This window comes from Poecilia reticulata, chromosome 7 (genome assembly GCF_904066995.2).
Source record: "Poecilia reticulata chromosome 7, P_reticulata-male-v2, whole genome shotgun sequence".
Taxonomy (NCBI): domain Eukaryota; kingdom Metazoa; phylum Chordata; class Actinopteri; order Cyprinodontiformes; family Poeciliidae; genus Poecilia; species Poecilia reticulata.
The window spans coordinates 32,795,284-32,806,702 of record NC_088836.1 but is presented as its reverse complement, the minus strand read 5'-3'; the positions used below and the strand labels follow the sequence as shown (position 1 = coordinate 32,806,702).

The 11,419-nt window shown below is 49.1% G+C and overlaps 1 protein-coding gene across 4 annotated transcripts; it reads right to left on the bottom strand.

Annotated features, from left to right (window-relative positions):
* Positions 1–266: 266 nt before the first annotated feature.
* hm13 (histocompatibility (minor) 13) lies at positions 267–11,171 on the bottom strand. Of its 4 annotated transcripts, none has more exons than XM_081609517.1 (12): positions 10,514–11,165; positions 9,516–9,551; positions 8,158–8,256; positions 8,004–8,086; positions 7,845–7,933; positions 7,471–7,556; positions 7,267–7,392; positions 6,423–6,480; positions 5,561–5,681; positions 5,361–5,463; positions 5,158–5,243; positions 267–1,639 (listed from the first exon to the last, which is right to left on the bottom strand). In XM_081609517.1, exons 1-12 carry the CDS (start codon positions 10,700–10,702, stop codon positions 1,567–1,569), a joined length of 1,149 nt encoding a protein of 382 aa, XP_081465643.1. In that variant the 5' UTR covers positions 10,703–11,165; the 3' UTR covers positions 267–1,566. The 4 variants fall into 4 exon arrangements, with proteins under 4 accessions (XP_081465643.1, XP_081465644.1, XP_081465641.1 ...); XM_081609515.1 differs by lacking the exon at positions 267–1,639 and adding an exon at positions 2,606–3,087 and having other exon boundaries at positions 10,514–11,171; XM_081609518.1 differs by lacking the exon at positions 9,516–9,551 and having other exon boundaries at positions 10,514–11,160.
* Between the last annotated feature and the right edge of the window lie 248 nt (positions 11,172–11,419).

Genomic DNA, 11,419 nt, shown 5'->3' with positions numbered 1-11,419 from the left:
TTGGTTAAATACAGCAACAATAAAAAAAAGTGACCCAAGTATTGAAATAAAATTTGAAAATAAATTACAATACTTTTTATTATGTTTTAAAGTTTTGGATCAATGAATAATTTCCCTTTTCCTACAAAAAAATGAAATTAAGTGTGAAGCTCGGAGAAAGAGCTTCTCTGCCGGCCTGTCAGCAGGTCAAAGGTCACCTGTTTGGAGGAACCGAAGCGTCTACAGCTGTGATCTTGATGCAGACAGACGGAGTCGTGCTTCTCCAGTTTGTGACCAAACCACCAGAAGGTTTATTGCAAATCCAACAGACAGTTTGGGCCGAGAAGCGACCGCGCTCACAGATACAGAGAAGAAGAAACAGAAAAAAACATCTCAGAGTTGAACTCTGTGAAGGCTACTGAACTCTACGGAGCCGGATACAAGCGGGTCTTCAGAACCGATCGGATTTACATCAAAATACAAAACTGTCAACAATAAAGCGTCAACCATTGATCACAACAGAAATATTAACGCGAAGCTGAGAATCTGCAGCTCAGAGGGTCAAATAAAGCCTTCCTGACCTTTCCACATCACCTGATTTACATGTCACAGCCTGGGCATGATGGGAAATGTAGTTCAGGGCAGTCCGGCAGTTTGAGCGCCTCTGGACTGATTTCTACGTGTCGTACAAAACTAAAGCTCTCCTTTAATGTTTACATTTATTCAACGTTCCTCAAATATTTTAAGATATGACGGAAAACTGCATCAGTAAATATTGTCCTCTTCCTCCTGTGAACCAATCAGAACGAGGCTGAAATCCCCTGATTGGCTGACCTGACTCCTCCTCCTCCTCCTCCAGCCTGACAGCCAATCAGATTTCAGAATTAGGGGGCGGGGTCGCTGCTTCCTGCAGCTGCAGATCAGATCTAGGAGAAACTTTAATCCCTTAACCTTCCAAATAAAATTCATTTTCATCCCTCATCTCAACAATCTGGTGATTTTCTGTCTGAAAAAAACTAAGTTCAAAAAGAAGAAAAAGACTCAAAATGATCAAACTGACCCTTAAAATCTAATAAACACATCAGAGCTCAGACGGAGTCACAACCGTTTTACGTTAATGGGGGAAAAGCTGAACTGATGGTACAGAAATAAAAAGTCTGAATTGATTTCATCGCTCAGCTCTAACAGGAAACTCCTGGATTGTTTGGAGGAAAAGCTGTAAACATTCAGAAACATTAAAACTGCGACGTTTTTACAGGAACAAAGTGAAACTGAAGCAGGTAAAGGTGAGCGGACAGAAGCAGGAAGCAGAGACGCGCTGAGGAAGCTCCGGCTTAACGGCTTCCTGGTCCAGACACACAAGCCCCGCCCACTCGCCTGGCCCCGCCCCTCAGCAGCTCTGTGCTCCAATGGCTGCAGCCGTGACGAGGAGGAGGAGCAGAAACAAAACTCCACCCCTCATGGTACCACAGAAGCTGTAACCATGGAGACCGGACACAAACACGTTGGCAACATAAGCCCCGCCCCTAAGGAAGGGGCGGGGCTTCAGTGAAATGTAACGGGGTGGGAGGGTGGCAGCGACGAATGCTATTGGTCCTTTTTCTTCTCAGGTTCTGATGACTCCTCGTTAGGCTCCGCCTCCTCAGATGACTCCTCGTACCTGCAGAAAGGGAGCCATGTTTGATTTTACTGTGTGCAACGTCAGAATGAAGCTGAAGGCTTGAACCGTCAGAAACCAGTAAATCTGATTCACCAGCAGCGTCATGCTGCCAGATGTAACCAACTTCATTCATAAAAACCGTTTGGAGGTCAGACCGTCTGTTCCTCCTGCCTCTGAAACATTAAATATTCATGAATCTCAGCTCCCCGTTTGATTTGATGGTGGGCTCACTTGCTAATGAGCTAATGTGCCAATAGCAGAGCTCATTTTTACCATCATGCATTAGCATTTTGGCTAACTTTCCAAATATTTAGCGCGTTAATTTACTTGGTTGTTTTGTAAACTCAGTTGAGTAAAGTTGAAGCTTTAGTCATCAATCGTTTATGTTCATGCTCTTATTTTGAAGGGTGTTTACAGCAAGAGGCAGTAGGAACGAGGAGAAAAGAGAAAACGACTCAAAACAGCAACACTTCACTAATCAGTGTGAATTCACAGGTTCTTTTATTGCTGACAACTGTTAACACAGACGAGAGCGACCAGCCGTTACCGCGCCGACCAGCCGTTACCGCGCCGACCAGCCGTTACCGCTCACTGCGTTCTATACGCCCACTGCTGGCGAGCTGCTGTAACTACAGTTTGATGCCTCTGTCTGAATAGAAGTGCAGCTTAAAAATAGTGTCTATAGTCAAACAGAAGTCTGACATTAAAGTAAGAGAAGGCAGAAGGTATCCACTCTATACGAATAATTTTTTAGCTTGTTTGAAGGATCTCCACCTGTGATGCGGTGCAGCAGATTACCTTGTACCCAGAATGCTTTGCTGTAGTTCCACAGTAAACAGTTGAAAATCTCCTGACGTCCAACTGCTTTCTGAATGAACGTTAATTTGACTGAATTAGCAACAGAGCTAGCAAAACTTAGCAACTAGAAAACTGAAAGTTTTGTTTTGGTGAAGTGTAAGCCACACAGGAAGATGTGTAATGACAGATTTGATCCAGATGAGGGCGATATAGCACATGTATCACAGTTGGCATCAACACGTGTGAAGTTAGCGCATTAGCGTTAGCTTCGGCTAAACACCAAAAACTTTCTGTTGGTTCTGGTTTAGAATCCAAAACTTCATCCCTAAAGGTTTGATGGCGAGACGGAAACGTTTGGACTTCTGATCCCGTCTGAGTGAACCGGGTCCGTTTTGATCCTGGAGGACAGACGGACGGACGGACGGACGGACGGGCGTTCTACCTGCCCAGGCGTCAGAGAGGCGGGGCAGTAAGGACAGGGGGCGGGGCTTAGCTCCTACATGGAGGTGGGCAGAACACGGCGGTGTCGGGGGGAGGAGCCGGTTGCCATGGTTTCCATGGATGCAGCCAGGCTTGCAGGAGAGCCGCTGACAGTCGGGAAGGAAGTGATGCGCGGAGAGGCAGGAAGCACTTCCTCCGATGACTCGTAGCTATGGCGACGGGGAGGATGAAATGAGGAGGTGAGGATGAGGAACAGAAGAGAAGAAGAATGTAAGATTTTTATCTTAAACTTCAAATTAATCAGAGTGAGGATGAGGATGATGAAGTGAGGATGAAGAGCAAACAGGAAAGAAAAGGAAAGATGGCGGCTGGATCTTCTGCTCCCCGGTTCTGACCCGAAACGTCAGCCCCATCGTCCAATCAGAATCCAGAAAACATCCAGACTGTCCAGCAGGAGGCGCTCCACCAGCCCAAACATGGCGGAACCGGCTCAGACCCAGACGTGACGGTTTCAGCAACAGAACCAGAACCTCTGGGTTTCATCTGCGGGATTAAGGATCAGAAGAACCAGAGACCCGTCCAGGTTGGACCCGATGGACAGACAGACGGATGGATGGATGGACGGTCCATAGCAAAGGTCTCCTTCTCGCGGCCCGCGGGCCAATTGCGGCCCGCAGGACAATGTCTGGTGGCCCCACCGTGAAATGACAGTATAGCATTAGCGCGGCCCACAGGGTGAGCGGACCTCTGAAGGAAGTCCCGCCCACCGTCATGGCCGACATTCGGTGCTAGGCTAAGCTACACCGACTTCATGCACACTACGCTTCTAACAATAGTGTGGCCTGATGATGGACCAGTCCGGTACCAGGCGGGTGATGGACCTGTCCGGTACCAGGCGGGTGATGGACCGGTCCGGTACCAGTTTCCCTTCCCTGCAGTCGCCTTTCCGGTACTTTCTACCATTAATGCCACGATCAAACAGAGAAAGGCGACTGGTACCGGGCTGCTCGCCATCCTGTTGGAACCAGTAGAAGCGGTGATGACATCACGCGTCGAGACGTTCTCCATACGTTACCAGCTGTATGGCAAGCTGTTTTAGCATAAATCCGGTTTTGCCTGACTATCCGTAATTACGTTCCAGATATCTAAAAATGCATTTTGACAAGACAAAACTACATTTTGACTATCCAGAATGATAATTTAAGATATCTGTGTTTACATTCTGATTAGTAAGAATAATAATTCAAGATATCTCAAATAGATCTGATTTGACGGGACACATATCCGTAATTACGATTTAAGATATCTTCAACACAATTATGACTAGTCAAAACTAAATTTCTCCTATCCAAAAATATATTTTAGATATCTTGAATTATGGAGTCATTAGAGATATCTTGAATTAACTTTATGACTAGTCATAATTTAATTGTAGATATCTGAAATGTTTATTTCAGTCTCCATACAAGTCAATGGTAAATCTGACGTCATTTCGACGAGTCAGAATGTATTTAGCGATATCTCAAATAGTTATTTTGTCTAGTTGAAATATAACTAGAGATTTCTTAAATACCTAAAACGTCTAGTCATAAAACAATTTGAGATTTCTGGAATGTAAGGGCGGTAAAACTGAATTTATGTTAAAACAGCTTGCCATACTAGCTGGCTAAAGACTTCGATAAAACGTAGAACAAGAGCGACGCAAATGATTCGTCACACCGTCATCATGTCTCTGCCAAAGCCTGCAGTTCATGTATTGGAGAAATAATGAAATGTTGATGATATTTGAGGAGATTTTTAAAATTAATCCTTCATGCGGCCCCAGGCTCACCCAGGCTCTGCCTCCAGAGGCTCCTTGCTCCACCTCCAGAGGCCCCAGGTTCACCCAGGCTCCGCCTCCAGAGGCTACAGGCTCCGCCTCCAGAGGCTACAGGCTCCGCCTCCAGAGGCTACAGGCTCCGCCTCCAGAGGCCACCGGCTCCGCCTCCAGAGGCTACAGGCTCCGCCTCCAGAGGCCCCTGGGTAAATCGAGTTTGAGGCCCCTGGCCTGTAGAGACATTTCTGAAGCTCTCAAACAGTTTCTGGATTTTATTTTTCTATCATTTAATGTTTTTATTTCAACTCATTTTTATTGTTGATTATTAAGAATATTTGGTTTTTAAAACGCCAGAAATGACCTTTGACCCGACGTATGGACAGATTGATGCAGGTTTATTCGTGGACATTTTCCTCATCGGAAGATCAACCGTCAGTACCTGGCGGTTGCCATGGTTACCCACCTGAACATCTCGGTGAGCTCTCCTTTGCAGAGCGCCACGACGACGGGGAAACCGACGCAGGCGGGGACGAGGTAGAGCAGGGCGGGCTGCAGAGAGAGAGAGAGAGAGAGAGAGCGTCAGGAACCCGGTTCCACTGACCCGGCCCGATTCCGTGGCTCTGATAAAGCTTCCCGGACATCAGAGCGTCCGGCCCCGCCTCCTACCTGTGCGTGTTTGAAGGTGTGCATGACGAAGATGGTGAGGCCCAGACCGAAGATGTAGGCCAGGAAGCTGGAGACGAAGTACGTCCTGCTGTTCTTCTTCAGGCTGCGGACAGACAGACGGAGACATGAGGACACGAGGACGGGTCCGGACGGGTGAGCGGAGGCGCCGCGGAGGGAGAGCGGGCGCCGCCGGGCGCTACCTGACGTCGAAGCGCAGCAGCAGGGCGATGAAGATGCCCGGGATGACGATGTCTCCCAGTCCCAGCATGGCGAAGTTACTGGCCCCCAGTCCTTTCTCCAGCAAGTCCTGAGGAAACACCACTGGGAGACAGAGATCGGGTCAGAACCAGAGACTCGGGTCAGAACCAGAGACTCGGGTCAGAACCAGAGACTCGGGTCAGAACCAGAGACTCGGGTCAGAACCAGAGACTCGGGTCAGAACCAGAGACTCGGGTCAGAACCAGAGACTCGGGTCAGAACCAGAGACTCGGGTCAGAACCAGAGATCGGGTCAGAACCAGAGACTCGGGTCAGAACCAGAGACTCGGGTCAGAACCAGAGACTCGGGTCAGAACCAGAGATCGGGTCAGAACCAGAGACTCGGGTCAGAACCAGAGACTCGGGTCAGAACCAGAGATCGGGTCAGAACCAGAGACTCGGGTCAGAACCAGAGACTCGGGTTAGAACCAGAGACTCGGGTTAGAACCAGAGACTCGGGTCAGAACCAGAGACTCGGGTTAGAACCAGAGATCGGGTCAGAACCAGAGACTCGGGTCAGAACCAGAGACTCTGGTCAGAACCAGAGACTCTGGTCAGAACCAGAGACTCGGGTTAGAACCAGAGATCGGGTCAGAACCAGAGACTCGGGTCAGAACCAGAGACTCTGGTCAGAACCAGAGACTCGGGTCAGAACCAGAGACTCGGGTCAGAACCAGAGATCGGGTCAGAACCAGAGACTCGGGTCAGAACCAGAGACTCGGGTCAGAACCAGAGACTCGGGTCAGAACCAGAGACTCGGGTCAGAACCAGAGCAGCAGGAAGCAGGAAGTGCTCTGAAACTCACGTTTGATCGGGGCCTCGAACGACTTGGCCACCGTTACCATGACGTTGGTCCCAAACACCTGGAGGTCAGATCAGACAGGTCAGTCCTACTGACCTCTGATCCTCTCCAGGAGGTCAGAGGTCACTCTAGGCTAAAAACCCAGCAGCAGATTGAAATGTCTGAGGAATGTGAAGGAAATAGTTGGATTTATTAAGATTATTATTATTAATTATTACCTTTATTATCAATAATAGTGTCGTTATTAATCAGTATCTATCGAGTTTATTGTAATTTTCCTTGATCATATTTTTATTCATTATTTTACACTAAGACTAAATATTTTACATTTTATTACATAAGTGAATAATAGTAATTTTAGTACTATTTATTAGGGTAAATATTAAGCAATTATATTTACTAAATATTGTGTTTATTGTAATTTTCCTTAAATGTATTTTTATTCTGTATTTTACATTAAAACTATTTTTTTTTCAAATTTTGTAATGAACGTAATTTTATTTAGAATTATTACATAAATAAAAGTACAACAAACATATTTTCTCAATATTTTTATTATCTTATTTGACATCTTATTAAAAAAATGTTAATTATTGAACTAAATATCTTCCTGGTTTGAACACGTGTGGTGCGTTCACTGACCCTCGGTAAATCAGAGGCTCAGAGTGAGAGCTGCCTCTTTGCACAGCATTAATCTTTAGTCTGTTTTATTGAATTAACATTTAAAAAGTCGAATCCTCTAAATGCAAAAATAATTTCTTCAACTCAAAGAAATATGTTTTGGTACTTTTATTTTGAAAAGCACTATAAAAGCTAACTTCCTTTAGCCTGTAAGCAGGATTCTCACCCAGAACACGTCGTAGACGAACAGCCCCCCCAGCAGGATGCAGCCGGTACTGACGTTGTTCAGGTGCAGCAGCTCCACCCCGTTCAGGGCGAACGCCAGGCCAAACACGTTATTGGCTATCCAGTGCTGTGATGTCACAGAAACAACCGCTGTGATTGGCTGCGAGAGGCGGCCAGCAGGCCAGCAGGGGGACGGTGAGTTTACCTTTTTGAGCAGGTACCAAACCCCGACCACGCTGCTGAGGACCAGACACACCAGGTTCTTGGTGTCGAACTCATAATTCACTATTTCTGGAGGCAGAAAGAGAATCTGTCACATTTCGCTGGAAACAACAGAAAATAGAGCAACTTCCTGAAACTCCTGACGCTGGACTGACGGATCAGAACCATCAGAATCTCGCTGCGGCCGTTTAGCAGAAACCTCTCTGGGTTATTTCACCGTCAGATGATACTGGGAGGTCCGATTCAACCTATCAAACGGTCTGGAGGTGGTCAGACCACAGGAACCAGGCCAGTGATGGGCGGTTCTGGAACACCTGAACCCAGACCCGGCTCTGTCCGGTGATCCGATGGTCTCACCTTCTTTGGACTCTCCAGAGCCCTGGGTGAACAGCAGCTGGTACTGCTTGTTGGGGAACGACTCTGGGAAGATTCTGGCCATGGCAGGACTGGAAGACAGAGACGGAGTTAGACTGGGAGGCAGCAGCGCCGCTGGACCCGTCCCGGTTCTGACGGTACCTCATGGTGTGGGACAGCGCCAGGACGCCCAGGGCGAAGAAGTAGACGGACAGCAGCAGGTTGATGTACTCCTGGGAGAACACCTGCAGGACGGAGCGCGCTCAGTGAGAACCGGCCGACCCGGCAGCCGAGCAGAACCCAGGTCCGAACTCACCTTGAAGAAGAGGTAGAGTCCGAACAGCGTGCAGCTGGCGATGATGGGGAACCGGGCCGCGTCCCGGCTGGTGATGGTCTCCGGGGCGTCGGCAGAGTTCTGGGAGGAACACGGACAGGATGATGGTCTGAGCAGAACCGGATCAGAACCGGATCAGAACCCAGCAGCTGCAGGACTGGAGTCCTTCAGCCGGATCTGGACCTTCAGCACCGTTAGAACACGGACATGAATCCAGAACCTGCAGACGGATGTGGAGTTCTGGCTCCTGGCTGACCTCTGACCTCACGCAGGATTCGAGTTCGGATCCGTCTATGTTCTGCTCCGACCCGTCCCTGGAGACGCAAACTGGGTCAGACGAGCGGGAGGAGGGATTCATCAGAACCATCTGCTCTCAGCCGGGTCTCAGAACCCGCTGTGGATCCAAAGGCAAAGAACGGTTGGTTCTGAAAAACCCGGTGAGACACCAAGGCCCGGCGCCGGTCGGGGAGTTCAGGACAAACAGAACCAGGCAGAACAACGTGCCTCATCACATCAGCCAGTGTTAGAACACAACAGAACCACCACAGTGGACCGTTAGCTTCAAACAGAACCGGTTCTGGATCCATGGCGGTTCTGATCCACATGCAGGCCAGAGAGAGCGATGACAGAACATCTAGAACCCGGCCAACCGCTGGGCCGGAACCACCTGGTACCGAGACGCAGCTGGAGTCCAACATGGCTGCCAGGCGTTTCAGGAACTAGCTTAGCATAAACCGACTCTTCTTCTGCTACTTGCTCATTTAATATGTGCTTTTATTTTGAAGGACACTTCCTGTTTATGCCGTCGGCAGCCATGTTGGAAGCTACTGGGTCACACTGCCTGCTGAACAGAGCGGTTCCGGTTCTGTCAGACTTGCTCCAGAACCAGCGGCTCATCTCATCCCTGATCCAGCATGAAGATGGAACGTGTTCCAGAACCTTCAGAACCTGGTCCAATCCACCAGAACCAGAGTGGCCTCATCAGAACCCAGTCCAGTTCTACGGAGATGATCCAATGATGTGGTTCTGGTGTTTAAACAGCAGCTTCTGTCAGCCTCCCTGGTCCAACCTGGACCCTGTGGAGCAGAACCACTGGAACCACCAGAACCTGACCACATCCTGGAGCCGTTTGGTTCTGCTGGGTCAGAACAGGGACCAGTCTGCCCTACTGGGGCGTGGTTCTGACCCAGAAATGGGCCACGTCCCAGTTCTGGTTTAGAACCAGAACTAGAACTGGGTCTGAACCAGAACTGGGTCGTGGTTCTGACCCAGTAGAACGTCAGACGGGTTCATGTTGTGTTTGTGCCGGAACAACAAAGCAGTTCGGTTCTGATACTCACTCTGAACCCAGAGTCGTACCCACCGTCTCCGAGCTCCTACAGACGGACGCAGAGACAAGATGGCGGACAGACAGGTGAGCAGACAGACAGACAGACAGAGAGAGAGGTCAGAGGTCAAGTTGCAGACTGACAGGAGCCTGGAAGATCAGCTCGTTAAGAGAAACAGGTGATGAACATTAACGAGTTAACGAGCATGAAGGAACGCAGCACAGCCGTCCAATCAGCTGCCTGGAAGCTGGGAGCCAATCAGATTCAAGGAAACCCAGAGGGAGGAGCTTCAGTTGGTTTACAAACAGCAGATGAGCATCCAACCATCCATGTACTCATCCATCCAACCATCCATCCAACCATCCATTTTGGACTTCTCCACTCTTGCATCACAGAGGTCAGAGGTCAGGAGGAAACCCGTCATCCGTCTCCAGGAGGATCTCCTGATGTTTCCAGACTGAACTGGGTCTTCAGTTCCTCCAGGAAGTTCTGGTTCTTCCTCAGGCCTCCTCCTCCAACCGGTTCACAAACTTTCCCCACATTTAGTTACTCATTTTAAAAACTTGCTGCAGTTTCAGAACCAACTCCGGTTCTGATCCAGATGAGGCTCACCAGCTGAGAAACAGTCCAGCTGGAGGCCGTTAAGCAACACCCCACAGCATGATGCTGCCACCACCACCCAGTCCTGATGAACGGGGGGACGAACTCCAAGCACCAAGGAGACAGCAAGGGGTCAGCATGGGTCAGAATCTGGATCAAGGTTCTGCTGAGTCCAACCTGAGACGAACCTGCCGTCACCTGGCTGCAGGTGAACATCCGGAGTGAACACCTGCTCTAACGGAATCATTTTATTCGCTTTAACAACATTTTATCTCCGTTCCGTGATGATTTATGAGCCGCTGCCCATAAATCGCAGAGCGCAGTTAGCAGGGATGCTAACCGGCGGAAGCTAGCGGTTCTACCCTAACCCCCGGCCCCCCCAGAACCAGCCGGTTCGGACCGCTGCTTACCTTGGACTTGGAGCAGGTGACGGACCGCAGGGCTCCGAAGAAGATGGGCAGCAGGGCCATGACCACCAGGCTGCCGTAGGCCAGCGCCGTTCCCTCCGGGGTAGCCACGAATTTAGCCGTGGCGTTCAGCACCTCGGTCCCGTTGGAGTCCGTGGCGTTCGGGACGGCCGCGGGGACGGGTTCTGCCATGGCGGTATCGGATGGAGGTTCTACAGGGGAGCTGCTGAGGATGCGGCGGGAACTGACAGGCGGAGACGAGAGGGAGCTGGCGCTGCGGGAGGCTCATTCATCTACCGGAGCACCGAAACCTCAGTAAGGCCACGTTTCCTAAAGCAGAGAGGGGCGGAGGACAGCAGAGGGCTCACTCTGATGCGTTTCCAGCGTCTCTAAGGCCACGTTTGCTAAAGCAGACTCCAGAGAGGGACGGAACTGAGGAGAGGGCTCACTCTGATGTGTTTTCTGAACCAGGATAGTTCACTGTGGTGGTGTTTTTGATTTTTTTTTTTGTTATCGTTTAAAGTCACCTACTGGTGTGGAGTGTGACTCAAATATCTATTGTTTAATCTACATATATGATCAGTTTTCAAATTTTATTGATCATCTAAAAAAAATGTAAAAATGTGAAAAGTTTTACCTCCTGACTCTCCCTGTAGTGTATATTAAATATTTTATAAACGCAGTATATCCCTCCATCAAAGATATTCTTCTGCACTCGTTTCCTGAAGCGAAACAGAGGGCTCACTCTGATGTGTTTCCTGAGTCTCAGTAAGGCCACGTTACCTAAAGCAGAGAAGGGTGGAGGAAAGAAGATGGCTCACTCTGATGTGTTTCCTGAGGCAGCAGAAGAAGTATACAGATGGTTTATTCTACCTCCTAATTTTAATACGCAACATTTTCTAATACAAA

What these genes read in the sequence shown, in the direction of transcription:
- hm13 (XM_081609515.1), bottom strand. Translation starts at nt 10,702, where the DNA reads ATGGCAGAACCCGTCCCCGCGGCCGTCCCGAACGCCACGGACTCCAAC. An exon ending in GACTCTACCTCTTCTTCAAG is followed by an intron (nt 8,087 to 8,157) that starts GTGAGTTCGGAC and finishes TCCGTCCTGCAG; the next exon opens with GTGTTCTCCCAGGAGTACAT. An exon ending in CTGCTGCGCTTCGACGTCAG is followed by an intron (nt 5,464 to 5,560) that starts GTAGCGCCCGGC and finishes GTCTGTCCGCAG; the next exon opens with CCTGAAGAAGAACAGCAGGA.